This window comes from Pyrgilauda ruficollis, unplaced genomic scaffold, assembly GCF_017590135.1.
Source record: "Pyrgilauda ruficollis isolate IOZ18807 unplaced genomic scaffold, ASM1759013v1 scaffold59, whole genome shotgun sequence".
Lineage (NCBI taxonomy): Eukaryota > Metazoa > Chordata > Aves > Passeriformes > Passeridae > Pyrgilauda > Pyrgilauda ruficollis.
The window spans coordinates 598,334-619,345 of NW_024527599.1; the positions used below are offsets into that span (position 1 = coordinate 598,334).

The 21,012-nt window shown below is 43.8% G+C and overlaps 1 protein-coding gene across 2 annotated transcripts; it reads left to right on the forward strand.

The window, feature by feature from the left end:
* Positions 1 to 10,110: 10,110 nt before the first annotated feature.
* LYRM9 (LYR motif containing 9) lies at positions 10,111 to 14,218 on the forward strand. 2 transcript variants are annotated; one of them, XM_041482603.1, is made up of 4 exons: positions 10,111 to 10,550; positions 11,132 to 11,224; positions 12,221 to 12,269; positions 14,110 to 14,218. In XM_041482603.1, exons 1-3 carry the CDS (start codon positions 10,434 to 10,436, stop codon positions 12,236 to 12,238), a joined length of 228 nt encoding a protein of 75 aa, XP_041338537.1. In that variant the 5' UTR covers positions 10,111 to 10,433; the 3' UTR covers positions 12,239 to 12,269; positions 14,110 to 14,218. The 2 variants fall into 2 exon arrangements, with proteins under 2 accessions (XP_041338537.1, XP_041338536.1); XM_041482602.1 differs by lacking the exon at positions 14,110 to 14,218 and having other exon boundaries at positions 12,221 to 12,370.
* The last annotated feature ends 6,794 nt before the right edge of the window (positions 14,219 to 21,012 follow it).

Below are 21,012 nucleotides of genomic sequence, written 5' to 3' on the forward strand. Positions count from 1 at the left end.
CATTGTGTGTCTTGTATCTGGTTGAGAATATGCACCTGAAGTATCAGCATTGACCAAAATATCATGTAGAGAGGCTAGAGGGCTCAAAAACTTGTGAATGAAGAATGTTCCCATTGGCAGTGACACAGATGGTGGCCCTGGCTGTCAGTCAGCATGGCAGTTGAGTTCCAGGTGCCATGATAACATAGCGGGGTGTTTCCAAGACCTTTTACTATTCAATAGACTTCTCCCAGAAGAGGCCTGCCCACTTTAAAACCTGACCCTGAGGCAGCAGAGTCTTTGGAGCATCTGGGACAATGCCCTCCCTAGAGCAGGCAATGGGCTGTAGCTGGCACTGCACGGAGGCAGAGGGTGGGTAGGAGACTGGGAACAGAATGCCATGGCTTTGACCTTGTTGCAGCATCCCTTTGGGATCCATAGGACACGGTTCTCTGTGGGTTAATGGTCTCAAGTGGGGGGAATGACACATTTCTTATTTCTGCGAGGGTGTCTTAAAAACATCTGATATTCTTACACCAATAAAAGCTCTTCAGATCCCCGTTTTCTCCCCAAAGCTGTGGGAACAATTTTCTGGCTTGTAGAACAAAGAAGTTGGAACAGATGACATAGCCAACATCTGCACCTGGCTCACGGAGGAAGCGAATTTTTGGCATAGAAGCCGAGCTCCCTTCTGCCAAGAGAGCCGTGCCGATGCAGTTGTTCAGGGATGAAGACGGCAAAATGTCTTTTCCTTATTGACTCACCAAAGCAATTTTATTGATCTGTCAGAGTAAAAAAAATCTTGGGAAGGAAAATGTCTTTACTTTTAAATATCAGAGTTTAGTCAATGGTTAATGAAATGCTGTCTAACCAACCCCGTTAAGATTTTGGTGGTGTATCACTTCAGTTCCGATGGCAGACACATCACATATGGGTTGCCATTTTGATGGCTTTGAATGGTAATCTGACCCATAAAAACTGAAGCATAATATGCAAACTGATTTTTTTCTGGCCTGCCCTGTTCTTGGTGCCATCTGTGTTAGGATGGAAACGAGCCTGCTCAAAACGTGGGCTGCCGGTTTTGAGCTGATCACAGATGGGTTTGAAAGAATAGCCTTGTGTGCACAAGGAGAGGGGAGATGCTCCTGAGCAGGAAGTTTCACTTGAAACCATATTATGTCTGCTAAATCCTGTGGCCTGTGGAACAGCTACCAGACCTTTCCCTGAATGCTTCATATGGATTAAGTAAACTAAATTTACCTTCTAAATATCAAGAAAACCCCCACAACTTCTAAATATTTCTCTTCTTCCACTACTGTGTTCTACTGCTGTCATCAATAATGGAACAGAGTACAGAAAGCTGACATTACCTGACCCTGTCAGGTATTTGCTATGCATCTGTTCAGCAAAACTAGGCACAGTAAATTATTTCATGAGTTTTGTAGATGAACTTTAATCTGTAGTGTGAATCCTGTTGAACTTACAGGATTCAGGCTGCTGTTTCTGGATTTCTGTCTTCAGCAAATAATAAAAGCCTGTGTTGTAAGTGAAGGTGAGTACCTGTCCTCTGCTGTTGCATCTCAGATCAAAAATTCAGGTATTTAAGTGCCTAATTCTCACTGTGGTCAATGAGATCTTGGTTTTCTTCTTATGTTGAGAGAGCCTGTGCTCTAAAGTTACAGACTGACTGGCCTTGTCTTACATGGAACCACAAGTGTCCTGGTACTATTTATAATCCCAGGAAACGCATGAAATAATTTTCACAGGTTAGGAGTATGGTGTACAGAACTCTGACTTCTTTTTTTACCTCTTTAAATCAATGACATTGTTTGAGTGACCGTTTCTTTGTCAGAAAGGAAGCCTGTAGAAGGTGGCACTCATTGATGAGTTTCTTGGTCGTGACACACTTGAACATCCCTCTCAAGACATCTTGAAGCCTTTTATTTCCAGGCTAAATAAACACCAATTTCAGCAATGTCTCATCTACTCCCTTTAATTACTGCTGCTGAGAGAAAGTTTCTGCCAATGCAAATGTGCTATTTTGTCATGTCACATCAAATTGCATCAGCCTTATATTTAGGAACAAAAAGAGGGGGAGGCTGAGACAGGATGTGGCTACAAATGGAACCAAAGGGTTTTCTTAAATACAGGCTGAAAATAGACAATCGAGGCAGTGATGCTTTTTCAAGCAAAAATCCATGAAAGGGAAAATGAAGGCTGTGACGGCAGAGCAGGGCTGGGGTGGGCAGAGGGAGTTCTGGGGGAGGCGGGGGGCTGGCAGGAGGGAATGCTGAGCTCCTCACTTGCGCAGACACCCTGGTGTGTCAGATGGGCACGAGGTGCACTGGGGCTCTGCAAGCCCACAGCTCGATGCTGTGTGCTGCCCGAAGGAGGGAGCTGTGCTTCCCTCCAGCCTGTGCCTGCCCTTTCCCGAGGGTGTCTCCCCATGCGGCAATAACTCAGCTCTCTAAACGAAAGATTGTAGGAAAGAGGCACAGACAAAGTTTGAGTGGCTGTCCAGATAAGTGTGGGAGCCTTTGAAAAATCCCTCACACCACGTTAAAATGTAGTGTCTCTGCAGAAATAATATTTTTTAAAACTTTTTCTTTAGAAAACATTAGTATCTTCCTCATGGAGAACGCTTTTTGCCCCCTCAGTATTGGGCACAAAAGGATCTGTTGAAATCAAATGCATAAATTATGGATGTAATGGAGCTTGCTTTGAACTGATGAGTCTGATCAGAGCCTGGTGGCAATTAAATCGAGTTCTGAAAGATCAGCTGTGTTTGAGAACCAGTAGAACTCAGGGAGGAAGTGATCTGGGGGTGTGTGAGCAGCACCTACTTAGCAAATTGGAAAAATATTATTCATTTCTTACATCTAAGCACTTGGAATCTCTCCTCAGAAGCAATTGGTGATGACAGAGGTAATATTTTTATTCTTGTCACCAAGGATAATGAAAATGTGGTAGAAGCTTGGAAGCTTGTGTATTTACAGCATGGTGACAGGGGTGAGTCAAGCAGCATTTCAGGCTGAAGCCAGAGAGCAAAGGCACCCAGGTCTGCATGGCTGGGTGTCACTGGTCCTGCAGGACTGTGAAACGTTCGAGTGCTGCTGCCAGTTGTTAAATTCCTTACAACAGGCAAGTCCTAACCGTAGTGCTAAATCCATGCACACAGTGCCCCTGGAGGGGAAGAAGGCAAGGAAAGTTTACCTGGGGCTTTTCAGCCCCACCTGCAGCAGGGACAGCCTTGGGGCTCTGTCCTGTCTGGGGCAGGGACAGCCTTGGGGCTCTGGGCTGCAGGGACAGCCTTGGGGCTCTGTCCTGTCCTGCCCGGGGCAGGGACAGCCTTGGGGCTCTAGGCTGCTCTGCCCTGCTGGGCTCGGGGTGCTGAAGGCTTTGTCTGACCCTGGAACCGGCCAGGGCTGCTTCCTGCAGGGGGAGGCAGCAGGGCACAGGCCTGAGACGTTCTGGTGCTGCTTCCAGCATTAATTTGCATAGAATTCCTTGGATTTCATTGTCATTTAACCCACTTCCCAAGACTTAATCACATCTGATTTTTGCTTCCACTGACATTTTCTTTTCTTTTTAAACACATAAGCATTAAAAAACCCTCAGTAAAAATGTGTGTATTTTCATAGCAAGGAAGGCATTTCTGTAATACTCTTTCAAAGCAAATCACAGAAATATTAAATGGGGGAGGAAAAAGATAGATGTTTGATTTTTATAGTTGGGGTTTGTTTGTTTTGAACTGAATAAGTCTGAAAATCCTAGATAAAAACTGCAGATCAAATGAAAATACTCCATAAGCAGCATCCTCCAGATTGTTCCTCAAAAAAAACCACCCAACTGACAACAGTACAACAGAACAGTGTTCTTAATTAACATCTTCAGTTAAAGGAGAAGCATTGTGGATCTCTTAAATGTATTATTAAATCTTCATTGTTTAGGTAATTGGATGGGGACAGACGCTTGTGCTGAGTGCTATGTCAAATTCGTCAGGGCCTGCTGTAATTCTAGTGCACTTGCTGGATTTCACAGCTATTTGTCTGGGTACAGGGGTAATTTGGAGGGTTGAGTGAAGCCAGATGACTGTAATAACTCATTTTGTGTCTTTGACTCAGTTTGGGGGGAAAAAAAGATGCTATTTATCGGGTATTTTGTATTGTTAAGACTACTGTTCTTCCTGTCTCTCAAAGTTTCTCTGGGTTGCTGTCTCTGCTTCATCACCGATAATTATATCAAATTAATTCAGCATAATTGAGTTAATTATTAGCACTGGAGGTTACCACCAGGACTTCGACTGAACCAAAGCTTTTATCCCCCTTTTCCTGAGGTTTCACCAAATGTAAACAAACCAGAATCAGGGGTGAAACCTAAGGCAGCTCCATTTCCAACAAACGCTTTTGCCACTCAGAATTGTCCTGCCAGGCTCATTCACTCAGATGAGTATTGATAAATGCAAAGGGAAAAGAGTTCTCTCTCACCCCCCTTCACCTCTGCCAGAGCTCTAAATGAGTGTAGTTACTCAATAGAGTTGTGTGTTGTGTGTAATCAGTCACGAGTGAGCCCTGTACCCCCGAGAGCAAATCTCCTGGGGGTTCTCTTCTCACTGCCCACACCTTCCTTTTCCTCAGATTGCCTTTGAGCTAGACTAGGCCTTGGAGAGTGACACTGAAGTTTTGGAGCAAACTTGAGCTGTGGCTTTAAGAGCTCAGAAGTGTCCCAAGACATGGCAGGATGTGCCCCTGATTAGCTGTTGGTATGGAAACAATCCCTGATTAGTGAGCTGGGCGATCCCCCTAAGAGGCTAAAGGCTCCCAGACTTACGTCCTGTAATACTGCTGCTTATAAACACTGCTCCCAGGAACGTGGATTGTGCTCAGGATGTGGTGGCTCAAATTCATCCATGGTTTAATTCCACCACAGACAGGGTTTATGCCAGGAAAGGGGTTGGCTCAGATTATTACTGTGATTGAGAGTGAAGGATTGGCAGATGCTAGATTTCAGCAGGTGTGGATTTGGAATAATAGACATTGAGTTGTTCCTGACACTGCTGTGAAGGATAATGTGAGTTGGGAAGGACAACTCCAGGATGAGGTGTAGATCCCAGGGCAGGGCACAAGCCCCATCATCACCATCCAGGGATTATGGGCACAGCCAGGGCTGGAAGGGATGTGCTGGGGCAGCAGGAAAAGGAGAGGTCACACTGCACAGGGTTTATTCCCTTGTAGGCTGGGTGGGATGTTTGCACTAAAGGAAGGCTCAGAGGAGTATGTTAGGTATTTTTGGTTTAAAAAACCAAATGTTTTTAAATCAATAGTGTGGATCACAATGACTTCTTTTGCTGTATGAAATTCTGACTCTCCACCTTTACGAGTTTGTCAACTCTTGTACTTTCCTAAGAGGAGCTCTTTCTGCACTGACAGCTCCTTGTTTTACTGTCTTGACTTTTTCTTGAAAAAATGATACAGTTGAATTGCATGAGCAAAGTAAGCATGTGTTAAAGAACAATGGTAAAATAAACTTTAACCAATTTCTGTCCTTCCTGAACAGTGAGAAACCACTACAAAACGTTATGTAAGACTTACTATTCTTCCCATGCTTGTCTGAGCCATAGTCCACAGAGTTAATGTGGTCATTAATCAGAATGCATGGTTTTGCCCTTCAAAGGCTCTTCCATGCCTTATGCTGCCAACTGGATATCTGTCTGTCAAGAGCAGTTGTGGCAGCTTATTTGGTGCCCAGTTGGATGTTTCAGAAGGTGATACAACCTCAGCCAGAAAGCTGTTGCACTAACTGACATGAAGTAGTTGGGAAAATCACAATTGCTGAACTGGAACTAAGCAGTGGATCATTTAAAAATACAATATTTACAAGAAAGGAATGAACAGGCAATTTTGGCTTAAAGTTGATAACTCAATTCCTATTCAGGCATGATCCCAAAGGTAAATACGTACAGATTTGGCCACTGTGAACAAAATTAATTTTAACAGCAGTTGAACTGAGCAATTCAGATCTGAGAAGAAAAAGTTCTTTTGAGACTGTGCCTTTCAGAATTTCCTTTAAGCTGGGAGAATCATTTTCAGGAGAAAAATGTGGAGAAGTTTGAATTGCACCTAAACCAGGAAGGTTCCTGTCCTCACTAGTGAGTATGCACCAAAGAATGTTACTCTAGTTAGTCTGATCATGCTTATTAATTATACAGCACAAGGTAATCTGGCCTCAGCATGGGCAGCATGTTTCCTCATTGGTGTAGGATTGCAAAAGCCTGAGTGTTTTATTTGCAGTATTGCATGGCTGTGCTGTGTGATACCAAACCAGGCTGTAAGGTAAGACATCTGCCCTGTGGCTTTGGTTAATTTATACAAGTAGTCATTATGCCCAGCTCTAGCACTCTTTGTCATTCTCCAGTTTTATCAATTACAATTCTATATTTTGTATTTATATTATGTTTATAATTTATTATGTTTTATATTTCTAAACTGGTGACATTGTTGAATAGCATTAGGCCTGATCCTGATGCTGTAGGACTGCATGAAGGGTGTCCAAGCAGTGGTGATTCCTTGTCAACAAAGAAATCTTCAGGATCTGTCATTTGCCAGTTCTTAACCCTTCATGTGCTCTACAAAATTGTGCAAAGCAAACTTTACACCGCAGGACTGTGCCCCCCAAATTGTTCTGCAGAGCCACCTGACATTGCTTCTGCCTCGTGCATCAATCAAAGCACAAAGGGGAGAGGAGCAGAAATAGAAGAGAACAGGCCTGGCTACCGTCACTCCTGCGAGGGGACTTTGCAGCTCGTGTTTGGAAAGGACAAAACCCCAACAATGCCGGCCCGCTCGTCAGAAGCGATCACATCAAAGCCGCGGTCTCAGCGAGAGCCAGCGCGGCGCGGCTGCTGGGAGTGATGCAGCATTGTCCGTGCTCACCCACACGGCAGGGCTGGGGCTGCAGGCTCTCCGTGCCTGTGAGCAGGCAGGGACGGATGGACAGACAGACACTGGCTGCTGTGCCTGGGCCAGCAGAGCCCCTCTCCCTGCCCTGGACCCACAGGCCTCAGTCTGGGACACCTGGCAGGGAGGATGGATGTGACCAAAGAGGAGGAACCTTCTGGGTAGCAGCAGTCCACTTGGGTGCCTTCCTGGACTGATGTCACAACATGAACTAAGATGTTTTGTGGTTAAAGAGGTTTCAAAAGACTTCAGATTTCTGTGTTATTTTGGCATTCTTATTTTTCCTGAGATCACGAGGTTTGACGAGGATGGGGAATCATAAATTCCTGAGTCAAGACTTCTGAGGGTGTAATACTTGCAAGTAGTAAAACACATCTCTAGCCAGTATACTGGGGAAAGAGGGCTGAGCAGGAAGGAGGAGCCAACCTGTAAACAGCAACAGCTCAGGTAACTCTTGCAGTCCTTTAATTAACACTTCTAGTCTCTGGAGCCCAGCTTTGGTGGCTGTTTATCTACTTCGGAGGGATTGGGATCATGACTGTTGAACTGTGGGGATTTGTTTGAAAACCACAATAGCAGAAAAAAAAGTAAACTGAGAGCAGTGGCATAGTGTCAGCTTCATCAGGGTTCTGCTGTGCACGGGGTCAATTGCCAAACCTGCTAATGCAGAGTGAAGATTAATTGGCTTTGGTCAGCCTTTGCTTCACTATCTGAATATCATTATCAGGAATGTAAATGATTATGCAATGCAGAGAAATGCCACAATAGTCTCAGTGTCTCCTTTTATACTTGTCTCTTTGTGAACGGGGCTTTATCTAAATGCAAATGTGATTTCAGCCTTCTGATTAGGACATTATACAGTCATCCATTCCAGAAAAGCACAATTAGCGGATTATTTTATTTCTGACTCAACAGTTCTTGGTGTAGATAGTTTGTTTGTTGTGCTGTGCACGATATTTAAGTTATCAGAGGGAGATTTACATTATTAGTCAGGATTTTAGCCAGATTTTGTGAAGTTGAGGGTTTTTGCGTGGCAGATAAAACTGGTAACATTTGTGGGATTCGAGGGGAGATGTTTTCTGAACAAAAGGCAACAGTGCAGATTCTTACTGTGCTTCATTGTCCTTTTTGTGCCGAGGAAGGGGCAAATCACAGGAGAGGCTGTGCAGATTCTCCAGTGCTTCGGGGTGCACAAGAGCAGGGTGTAGCATTACCTGTTGCCAGGTGTGCTTGTACAGGGCACCAGTATCTTAGAACCTAACAATGGGCAGGTCTTGAGATTATTTCTTATTAAATAGCCACTTTACCAAAACAGCTATGAAGTTTCCCATGTGTTGTAGTAGATTTCCAGTGAAGATTTCAGTGGATGAAGTTACATCCTAAGAAAAACATAGATCTTTGGTGATAAACTTCCCTGTGAAGCTTGTCCACATTGCAGCATTTGTAGCATTTTTGGAGCTGTGAATCTGGCAGAACTCAGGTGGTTTGGTTTTTTAATTTGAATATGAGAGCCTCATAGGATAATAGGTGGGGTGAAAATTTCCATCTTCAAACCTTTTAGAAAGTCCAGTATTTATGAAAGGCAAAGGATGAAAAAAATTCATCCATGCAAATGTATTTGTCACACAATTTGAATTCAACAGCTCATCATTTTCCTATGAAAAATTACTGCAGTGGAAAATTCCTAATTATCTATAGTGAAACATTTTCAATTCTATTGATCAGTTTCCTCTTTCCATATCCATATGTTTCCATGACTGGTTCCTTCCTCTCTCCCAGAGCTGCTTTTCTGTGTGCTGGAGCAAGCTGTCCTGGACATTCCCAGCACAAGAGGGATCTTTGCATTTGTGACAGGAAATCTATTGCACCACTTAGGTTTAATTAGAGCACAGTGACATATGATGAGTTTACACATCAAAGCCTAGAAACAACTTCACAAATTGGCTCTGGTCCCAAAGTGTATTTTGGGATCTGTATTGAATTTTGGGATGTTTCAGTGTATTAAGTGGGAATATGTGAAATGCAGGGTTGGGTTCTTAGGGTCAGTGGAATTATACAAATTCTTATCAGCCAAGAATATAGCCAAAAAAACTTGTGTGCAAAGTTAAATTTAGGTTCAGATCAATTTGAATCCAACTGCATGTTCCAGTTTTCTGTAGTGGATGATAAAAACTTCTCTCTCTCATGGAGAGAAGGGCAGGGAATAATTCAGTCTGTATGTTAGGAGTCACATTTTGGAGCTGCTTGTCTTTCTGCTGCTTGAAGGGGAATCTGGGATCTCTCGGCTGAGTGTCAGCCGTGTAATCACCTCCCCTACCTGAGTGCCAAAGTGAAAGGAATCCAAACCAAAAATGCATGGAGTTGATGCCCAGCATAGGTTTCACTGCAAAGAGAAAAGGATATTTTACAGAAAAAAACATAGGAAGAAAACAAGAGATGAATGTGTTGAAGCTTGGTGGTATTTGGATCCCATTATGATGGACATTTATAGGTGCATAGAGAGGAGAATTTCCCCACTGCAACAAGATTTAGTCTGTGCAAATATACAGCCCAGGCATGTAATAGCTGCCGTGGTGTACTCTGAAATACATTTGGCTAAAGGACTTAAATTACTTAAGAAAAAGGAAAAACTTATTTCAAATAACGAGTAGGTATCATAATGAGTGCTAAAACAATGGCATGCACCTACTTCATTATTCAGTTGTTTATTTATTATTTTTATTCTTAAGAGTAATGATGTAAAAAGTGCCTCTTTCCCAATGTTAATTTAGTTCTTTGCAGATGGCAACCATCTGTTAAATGACAAGGCATTTACAGTCTTTGATTAGCACTTTATAGGACTTGGATGGACTTACTGTTACGACATGTAAATATAGTTATGGAAGTGAAACTTGGTAGATTTGTTCTTTTCCTGTTGCTGTTACCAATACATGTAAGATTTCAGACCTAACAATGTTTCTTTCTCTCTTCTCCTGTATTTATCCATGTCGTTTCCAGGTGAAGCCTTGAAATTCTTGACAGAATGACAAAATAGGAAATACTGTTAAATTCCAGCGCCATTTGTAGCCATTGTGAGCGTCCTTATTCTAAAAAGACACCGTGTGGATGAACTCCTCGGGATGCTCGAGGAAAGCACTGAAGTTTGAAGGACTTTCAGGATCCTGGCTGTGACACAGGTTTGGGTACTCACCGAAAGTCACCCTGGCAGTCTGCCTGTAAAGCACTGTGGCTCACGGGCTGTCCCCATCACGGAGTGATCCTCCGGAGTGAGCTCCGCACTTTGTGCTTTGCTCCCTTGAGCCGTACAGCCACCCCGTCTGTCCAGAAACCCAGCAAGCTCTCACTCATTTCACGCTGGGGTTTTTCTGAGGTTTCTGCAGGTGCTGCTGCCGAGCCTCATTCTGCCGGCCCTGCTCTGGTTGCGTGCTGTAACCCGCGCTGTCGGTAACGCTCCCGGTGGCTGTGGCTTGCCGTGTTGCCGAGCCCGGCGGCCCGGCCATGTCCCCGCTGCCCGAGGTGCGCAGCTCGGTGCAGCTGTACCGGTACCTGCTGCGCTGCTGCCGCCGCCTGCCCGCGGGCCCCATCCAGCAGCACTACCGGCACGCCATCCGCCAGGTGAGCGCTGGGCTCTCCTGCAGCCCGGACACCTTAGTGCCTCTGGAGGGCTGTGTGAAAAACCGTTTCTTTTTGTTTGCTTTGAATCTGGAACCTGCTTTTCTTGGCTTTCATCTCTAGTTCTTGTGTTAGTCAAGAGAGTGAGCAGTCATTACTTACTCCATAAACACATATTTTATGGTGAAACCTACTGGTTCCATGTCAGTCATTTATGTATACCCCCACTGGGGGAAATCTCATCTGACTGTTCATATTCTATTCTTCATATGGAAGTAATTTCATGCCTTTGATCATACCCGTTGTCCTCTTTCTACTTTTAACATACCAGACAATTTAAATTGCTCCGAATTGAAGTTCTCTGGGGTTTTTGTTGTTGATGTATGAAAGGAGTAAGACACTTAACATGAAATTCCATATGACCAGATTTGTTATGGAAAGAGGATGGCCAGGTGTTACAATATGTAGTTTTACCTTTTTAGACCATCAGTGTATTTGCAACAAATATTTTTCTGAGATTTAAATGCTATCTTTATTTTGACAACTGTTGTGTTGACAAGTCAGTGACACTTGGAATGTTGCAGAGTTTCAAAGTCCATGCTGATGAAGACGATCCTGAGCGAATCCAGCAGATCATTAAGAGAGCCATTGAAGATGCTGACTGGGTGATGAATAAAGTAAGTGCTGCATTTTGGTTCCAGTTCAGAACAAAGAAGAAAACATTGGAAAGCAAGTTCTGAATAGCGAATTGTCCTGGATGTTGAAGTGTCTGGTGAAAGGAAATACCCAGCCAGGAGGGATCTCTGATTGACGTTTTTTGTTTAAAAACTCTCTTAGTCAGCATAAACTAACGGTGGAGTTTTTTCAGAACCAGTAACAATTTAGGTTGGTCTCTGTGTAAGTCTTTGTTTCTGTGAAGAATTCTATTAAATAGCAGTGGTGGCTAGTATCACTCTATTATAGGAGAAAAAATTAAAATACAGCATTTTGCAAGCCACATCTTGCTGTGCATCATCTACTTTCCTAACAGCATCTGTCCTCAGACAATTTACATGAACTTCCAGAACTGCTGTTGCTTTTCCTCAGACCTTGCCCGTGTCTGCAGAGATCAGGGGCAGAGCACACAGTGGCAAAGCTGTGGTGCTTTGCCTGTGCACAGCTGTCACCCAGTGGATCTGTGCTGTCACACTGGTTTCTCAGATGGAAGAATGAGGATGGTTTCCATCAGACAGCTGAGAGTCACCCGTGCTTCCTGGGATTTCAGTCTGGCCGGGGAGTGTGATACCTTAACATGGTGTATAATGAAACAAGTCAAAAGTTCAACTTTCTCTCTAAATATCTGTGCTTTAATTTACTAAGTGACTGTTAAGTCCTTCTCTCTGCCAGTCCATGAAATCCAAATGAGAATTGTTACAGGAGTGAGCACGGATTAGTCCCAGATTATGATATTTTAGCAGTAACCAAATCCCAGCAGGTACAATCTAGTCAATAACTGTGCCTGATTTATTGTTTTATACTGCAAAGGGAAAACCTACCAAATTTCAATCTAACTTAAAGAAAATGGACACAAATTTATGTGGATCATGAAGAAGAGTTGTAAATCCTTGTTGGTATTAACTTTTACTTAGTTATGTGCTCTATTCCACAAAAAAAATTTTTTTTTTTTTTTTCAGTATAAAAACCAGAAGTAGAAGAGGAAGGATGAAACCAAGGAGGACATTGGTAAACATCCTTAGAGGACTTGCAGTCAAGCCCAGTACTGTATTAGAATTATTGCCTGAAGTTTTGTCTTGGATAATATAAATACAATAATTTACATTTCACTGAGATGTCATGAAGCTAAATTAATATTTCTGAAGAAATTAAATTTTGTAAATTGCCTTGTATAATCACGAACTTCTAAGCTAAAGCCCAAGCTTGCCTAACATTTGAGTAACTTATTCCACTATACTGTTAGGCCTGAATCAACCCTAGCAGTGCGTGATATCATTTGTAGTGTGGGTTCTTTGGGGACGAGGTTCCCCTGCATCAGTCTCCGTGCATTTGGGGACTGAGCATTTCATCCTCTGTGTGTGTGACACTGGCACTCTGCTGGGACGGCCGGTGTTGTCAGAGTGCTGCTGAGTGGGGTCGGTGCCCGTTCAGCCGGGTCTGTGCCCTGTGCCATGCTCTGCAGCTCAGAGGCTTCACAAGGCCTTGCAGCACACAATGAATGTCCTTTAGGCGGGGAGTCCGTGTCCTTGTGGCGCAGCCCTTCCCGCCGGTGCCGGGCTGGGTTTGCCGAGGGAGCGGAGCTGTGCCCGGGCTGGGTTTGCCGAGGGAGCGGAGCTGTGCCCGGGCTGGGTTTGCCGAGGGAGGGCAGCTCTGCCCGGGCTGGGTTTGCCGAGGGAGGGCAGCTCTGCCCGGGCTGGGTTTGCCGAGGGAGGGCAGCTCTGCCCGGGCTGGGTTCCCGAGGGAGCGGAGCTGTGCCCGGGCTGGGTTTGCCGAGGGAGCGGAGCTGTGCCCGGGCTGGGTTTGCCGAGGGAGCGGAGCCGTGCCCGGGCTGGGTTCCCGAGGGAGGGCAGCTGTGCCCGCGCTGTGCCCGCGCCGCCGCCCGGCTGCAGTTGCGGCGGGCCGCCTGCAGGCGGCGGTGCCGCCGTGCCCAGGGCAGGGCAGGAGCGCGCTCCGGGCGCGAGCGGAGTTTGGCAGCGCCGCGCCAGAAACGGGGCTGCCGCTGAATGCAGTGTTGTGTCAAAAAACTGCCTTTCCTCTGCTAACCCTCCTCTCCTGGGATTCCTGCTCTCTGTTACACTTCCCTCTGCCACCGCCACTCTCTCTGCTCCCGTGTCTTTCACGTCACCCTTATGCACCCTTAACTTTTGGCGTCTTTGTTTTACCTATTGCTTAATGCTGTTCTCATCTTGTCTCTCTACCTCCCTTATTTCTACTCCTCAAATCCTTTTCTGCACCAGATGATACTCAGTATTATGCTGGAGCCAGCCTTCTGCTTAACTTCAGATAAAGCAGGAAGATAATAGACTGTCTCAAAAGAGTAGGTGTTTCTCCATGGGAGGAAAGCCACTTGTCTTTCTGCCTAGGTACATTTTTTTTGAAATTGCAGCTATTCTGGTTTAAACTTTCAAAATAATTTTGTGCAAGCTAGAGCACAGAAAGCTTCAGCCTTGGCAGTTGACAAGGAATATCCATTATGATCCTGAACACTAATAAGAACCCTCAAGCATTTTTGGTAGAAGCTCTCTGAATGTGCTGCTTCTGATCAAGACCAGCACACAGGTGACCTGTGTTGTTCTCCAGGCCTGTTCTCTGTGTGTGGTCTGTAGCACAAGAGATGCACTGAATTTTGTATCACTGCAATAGTGATTAAAAACTCTCAGACTTAGTGGCATTAACAGTGTATGGAAACATGGCAGTTTCCTGAGCTTTAAATGTGGAATGATCACACCCCTCTATGGCTTTAATTGATTTTTGGTAGTGTGAGATGTAATATTTTGTTGAGTTACAAAAAGGATAATTGCACGTGTTTAAATCATTCTTACATGCCTGTTATTTAATTTATGGCTAGTTCAAGAGGGAAAGGACCATGGAGCTGGAAGGTACAGCCATGGCTTGTCTGCAGCTCCAGATGTCTGAGGTGCCAGCTGGGATATGGGAGCATCAGACCAAAGGTATGGTACATGTAACTGATATGGAGGACCAGGATCTGTGAATTTTAAGGTTTGGAAAGTGATAAAGCATTCAATTCTCAGTAGGGTACAGACAGCAAACATGGTTGGTGAGGCAGGAGACATCATGACTAAATATTTTGGTAGCAGTAATTCAACTGGAGGCACGAGATGTCTGAAGGACTTTTGTACAAATGTAATCTCGTTTTCAAAGTAAGACTTTTAATAGAGTCAAAGATAACTTTATTTAGTCAATATACCAGTAATTTTTCTGATGGTGAGGAGCTATGATGCTAACAACTATTTCCTTCCTTGTAAGAGTAACCCCAGTACCTCAGACATGTTTCTGTAATGACTGGACTGAAAAGTCCTTCAGCTGCAGAGCTGAGGCTTTTGTGTTTTCAAGATATTATACAAATTCCATTCTCTAGCAGCAGAATTTGAGACCAAAGATGTTATAGTAACCCAGATGTAGATGAGAACCTGAACTCTGAAAGGAGTTTTGGGCAGAGCTTTAGTACTTTTGACCAAAATTATTATTCCAAAAAGATCTGCTCAGAAGTCATTTGACCCTGGAGTTGTCCAAATTTATCACTCACTGACCTGCCTGACCTGAGAGTTACACAGTGAGTTCTCTTCCCCTGTGTTTGAGCAGCTCTCTGCCTCTCTGCCACCCAGCCCTGCTGAGCCTGAGGAGCTGTTCCCCATTCCCTTGGTGCTGCTGTGCTGGCAGTTACTGCCCAGGGTGACAAAGGCACAGTCACAGGCAGCGTCCTCCCGGGTTCTGCTCTGGCAGCTGGGTAGAAAACAGACACCCCAAATACACTGTGTTCCCATTTTCAGTCCTCCAGAATCTCTGACCATAAGGATGGTGGGTAAATGAGGTTGTGTTGTGTTCTGTAATTATTTTTTAAGAGTTTAAAAAACTCATGATGTTCACAAGGCTCTGACAGAGCAAGGGATAACGTCAGTAAAAGGAAACAAGTGCTTTCATAGGCTTCAGTTTCTTTTACTGCAATGAGGAACCCATTTCTGTGCCAGTTCTGGTAAGTGATGGGCTGTTGATAGGTGATTGCAGTAACCCAAAAACACTGCCAAAAACAGCTGGTTCCAGTAGGATCTTGAGTCAATAACATCCCCTAAGTACTCCACAGTTAGGAGTTGAGTGACACAACAACAAATGTTGTGTGCAGGCAACTCTTGATTGAGGTAGTGAGGGTTTCACTGGAGGCTTGTTATGCAAGAGCAAGACAAACATTAGAACAAGGAAAGACAGTGGGAGACCTCTGATTAATAAAGTGATATCATGCTTTACATTCCTGAAGTATGGAGAATTAATAATTTAAATCACTTTACCGACTTACCAACATCCAGTCTAAGGCCACAACCAACACTGGTGCTGTACTTTCTGTTCTGTGTATACACTGCCTTGGAACCCTAAAGCTGAAATTGTGTGTGAATAATCTGTACATTACAAATATGGAAGCAACATGTCAAAAGATGGAGCAGTAGCAGGGGGTTGGTCAATGTATTTTTAGTGTTTATGTTCCTGCTCTTCAGTCCACAGAGAAATGGTAAAGACTGTTTTGGTTATTACCAGCCTTGGAGCCTCATGCAGAAGCTTCCTGTGTAGGGAAACTCTTTCCCTTTTATTTATTTTTGTAATAAATTTATTCATTTTGCCCTTCACGTGGCCAGAGACAAGTACCCTTCTGATCACATTCTTGTGTCAGGAGTGTTACTGATTTCCATTCACACTCACCACCAAAGTCATTTGAGCCCTGTGGGTGCTGAATAGAATATTTCCAACCCAGGCCAGGCCTTGCTTAGCACCATTTGTCAGTAATGGAATATTCTTGAAATCATTCTTTAGCACTTTGTATACTTCCTCATGCAGTGGATTATGTTACAGGCATTGCTTTTTGTTTAGGGATGGACACTTGAGCATGAGGACTTGATGCTAAACAAAAATCTCTCCTCTGTGGTGTTTGGCTCATTTTCAAATGTCATAAGGAAGTAATCTTTACTGTGATGCTGTAAGGAAGAGGCATGCATGCTATTTCTGGGAGAAACAAATAATATTCTCTCACATCTTTTTTAGAGGAAACAGTTTTTTATTTGTAAAAGCTTTTAACATGGCATTATAAATTGTGCCTTCATATAAAGCTTTGATAAGCTGCAAACTGAACAGGCAGCACATCTGCGAGTCTTAAATACTCAATATCATAATATCTATTCATTGTGAGAGTCCCTGACCTTAAACTGTAAGAAGGAGTCGTTAGAGCTGTGTGCTGCACGATGTCATGTCCCTCAGTGTCACCCCAAAGGGGTGATTTGGGGTGAGCAGTCTAAAGCAAGTCCCTGACACACAGCACTGCTGGACACACTGCACTGCCCACTTGGTTGTCCCTTTCCTGCAGCACTGCCTGCTGCTCACAGCTGATGTACCTCTGCTGGAGCACGAGCCAGCTGGTGCATCTTTCAGCTTTTGTATTATTTGATTAATTTATCTTATACTTCTGTCAAGCCAGGCTTTATGAAATAGTGTTAACTGAAGTATACACCAGTCATCAAGTACTCCTTTTAGCTTGTGATTAAGCAGGGCAGACACATTAACTTTAAAAAAAACCCTGTTCTTTGAGGACTATTTTCTGTTTTCCTCATAATTGTGTTTGATATTTAAAACAGGTTTTTAAAGTCTAGAAGCAGAGGGAGGCATCTGTCACTTGCACCTAAGAGCGTAACAGTGTTTGTGTTTGTCACTGGGGAGAGGTCCCTGGCATTGCTCAATGCACTTGTAGTCTGAAGAGGAAAGTTCTGGGACTGCTGTTTGCTGTCCTCACCTGTGGACACTGAACTTACCCCTTCTGTAACTATCAACCTGGGTGACTTTCCCCCCAGAAGAATCTGCCTTCGTGTTCTGCATGAATCCATTCTGAAAAGGATTCATTTGATTTTGGCTTTTTTAATCAGCACCTTCTGAGCCAGCTTGGTTTGGGTGCTTCACAGAATCATTCACACAAAAGACTTCCCAGCCCACGGAGTCCCAGCTGTGCCCAATCCCCACCTTGTCCCCAGCCCAGAGCACTGAGTGCCACATCCAGCCCTTCCTTGGGCACCTCCAGGGATGGGCACTCCAAACCTCCCTGGGCAGCCCCTGCCAGTGCTTGACAACCCTTCTGTGAAGAAACTCCTTCTGATGTCCACCCTGAACTTCCCCTGGCACAGCTTCAGGCTATATCACTACCCCATATAAAATATTTTCTTCCAGCTGCAGCTGCACAACTTCAGACTGAGTGGCCTCATTACCTTTGGGCTTCCTTCTTCTGGGGTTCAGCATCATCTGTTTAAAAAACACTGCACTTAAGATCTTTATTGTTACACCTTATATTTTGCACTGTCTCTGGTATTCATTCTTGATGAGAGGAGTTCAAAACTGCTGGTGTTTTGATTAATATTCTCCCCTTCTACAGAATGCATTTTAAAAGATGCAAAATTGACAATAAATTCTTGTGGCTGATGAGGTTGACTCATGTTCTGCATTAAATAAAATCACATGGGATCTGGGATTTTCTCAGTCTTGCTTCAATTTCTTAGCAGTCATTTCATCTACAGAAAGTGATCTGTGTCTCAGCTAGTGTGAAACAAGGAACAAAGAAAACAAATGTCAAACAGAAGTTAGTCTGGAAATACTGTGTCATGATGGTGGGCACAGGCAAAGGTTGTATATTTTGGAACCACCTTCCTTACACTGAGTCAATCTGGGGACTGACTTTTCATGCTGAAAATAGATTATTTTGGTTTCCACAACTGTGCAACTGCAAGGGCTGCTTTCTCTTTTATTTTCTGTTTTCCCCTCCCATTTCTATAGGTCACAGAAATGGTGTATTAAACCACAGTTTACAGTACAGAATGCAGAACCTGTTGAGTCTTGGACCTTCCCCCAAGAGCTCTGTTGAGTTTGTCCTTCTCCTGGCTGGAAGTACCTCACAGAGTACATTGCAGCTTTCTGGCCAAGATTTCAAAAGTAATTCTTGGATTGTTTTTGAGGTGCTTAACTTGGAAGACCTTTAAAAGGCACACAGAAGCTCTCAGGCAGGTTGGGACTCAGGGGACAAACATCAGGAAATTGCTTATTCTCCACTAGCATGGCTCTGAGGTAGGGGGTACTGACGTGGTCATGATCATTTTACAGCTATTTCAGGAACATGGCTTAAAAATATTGAGATCTCCAAATCCTGCTCCCAGCTGACAGAATAGAGCCTGTAGGATGTCACAGTGACACTAGGCCAGGTCTGGTTATTTCTAATTGATTAAATGCAATGAAAAGGCATCCAGGGTTTATTATGAAATTTGAGATGGAGAGCCAGTCCCTGCACTCCAGCTTCATTATCCTCATAAGCAAAGGTGCAGCTGGTGTAATTATACAAAGAATGTACACAATATGAGTGGTATTTAGCATTAAAAGTAACTTGAATGCAATCCATGTCTGGTTGAGAGAGGAGCAGAACCACAAACCCTTTGATGTAACAATGAAGCTGTGAAAGGAATAGATTGGGTACAGTACTGAACCTGTAATCTGCTCACTTTATTGCACTACATGGGGAGGGCCTTATTTATTTACTACATAGGAAGTGTTTTCAATTTTATAACTCTCTGAAAGAAATCACAGCTCATAATTATGTAACTTTGCTCCACAGAGCTCCGTAATACTCGTAAGAACCTCTGGAATTCTTAGGGACTGTCTGTTAAATGGGAGACATCAGTCTTGCCTTTGTGCTCTAATTCTGTCTGGGTCTGTACTAACAAAGGCAGTCTGGATATTGCCTATCAGGATGTTTACCCTCCATGCTGTCCTTTGTTTCTGAGCTGAAGCCACTGGAATCAAAGGCAAAGACTCCCATGTACACTCCATGACTTCAGTAGTGTTCACCATCTTAAACCATTTTGCAGTACCTGGAATACTCAGAGGAGTGGTGTGCTCAATCATGGTTACCAGAATTAAAAGTGAAACAGTTTTGTTTTTTCAGTTTTATAAAACATAGTGTCTGCAGCAGCCTGGGTGGACAAGTTCAAGAGGTGGGTGTGATACTGAAGGCAAATATATCCTCCATAAATCATCTTGGAATCTGGGCCCAAAGGCTTCACTTTATGTGAGTGGAAGGCAGAAAGAATTCTGAAGTTTTTTTTGTTCAGTAATTAGTTGCTTTCTTTTCCCATGTTCATATGCTCTTTTGGAAAAATAAATACTAAAAATTCTGCTGCTGCCTTTAGTGCTGAAGAACTGCCTTCCTTTTTTCTTGTTTTCAATTTTATGAGTGTTAAATCCAGCAGTCTGTTTAAAAATGAGCTGATGGTTTGCTGGGCAGTGGTTTATACTGTGCTCAGTTGTGTCTCTCCACTGGCCTGTGTCCTTCCTTCTCCACAGTGCACTCAATTTGCTGCATAGTCAGGGATGGGTTGGTGTCTTTCCTGCAAAATTATCATCCAGCTGGGTAGGAACTTATTACAAGACCCTACCAAAACCGTGCACAAGCTGTCATTTCTTAACGTCCTTTTCCGAAGGTGGCAGGAATTTGAGAAGTCACCTTTTCTGCAATGGTCATTCTACCAAATCAAGACATTAACTGCGAGGATTTCTCTCTTATGAATGTGGAATCATTGCAATCATGTCTTTCACACATGCAGCTTTGCTCTTCCATTAAAAAGAAATGGGACTTCAAAAGCAAAAACATGGGAGAAAATCGGGATCAGAGATGTTACGTTGAACAAGGACTTTGACACTTCATGGAAGTACAGAAACTGTTGGTCCCAAAAACACCACTAGGAAGAGGAGTGGTGTGTTCTTTTGGAGAATTCTCAGATTGCAATTGTCTTCAAAGCTGGTACATGAGAAGAAGGAAGGAAATGCCATAGTGGTTTGCAGCTTGTACTGGTCAGAGAGGTCTCTTGAGCTGCCCAAACCTAAAGGACAGTGTTGTAAATCACAGAAAATTCCCCTTTATTTTCCCTTCTGCCAGGTTTCAGATGACTAAATCAAAAGTAATCATCATAAAAACAAGGTGAGGCAAGAACGTGTTTCTGACCAAAAAAGATGCTATTTCTGTCCTGTAAGTTACATACACATTCTCCATCAGCTCCTCTTGCTTTGGAGGCTGTGGTCCAAATACCCCTCGCTGCAAGAGTTGGGTGAAACATTTAGACTGAATGAAGTAATTGTTTTGCATCTTATCCTTTCAGAAATTGAGACAAAAATTGTTATGGCTAATAATAGCACCTGCTAATTAATCTGTAACAATCCTTTGATGTGCGTACTAGGACCATTCATTACAGATTAACCCCTGTGAGTTAACCCACTCCATAAAGCCACCCATCCCTTTCTAGAACCTGACCTTGTCGACACATATTCCTCCACATCTCTTTTTTGTATTTTCAGTTAAGTGACTTGTCAAGCTCCCAAGTGGTGTCCCCCATTCCAAATGTAGCTTCAAAGACCATCCTCTCTGTCACTGTGGTCAACAATGAGTTGTCTCAGTCAGCAGCATGTTTGTTCACTGAATAGAAACCAAGCTAAATAATATGTCTCTAGCCTGGAACTCCTATAGAAGGAGAGAAGGAAAAGCAGTATGTGCTTGGAGTATTTCACTGGTGAGCTGCTGAGTCCAGTTTGGGCCTCCAGTGCACAAAGAGTGAGTTCAGTGGAGGCCATCGAGGTGATTGGGGCTGGGGCACGGTGCTGCCTCATGAGGAGAGGCTGGAGGAACAGGGCTTGTTCAGCCAGGAGAAGAGGAGCAGCCTTCCAG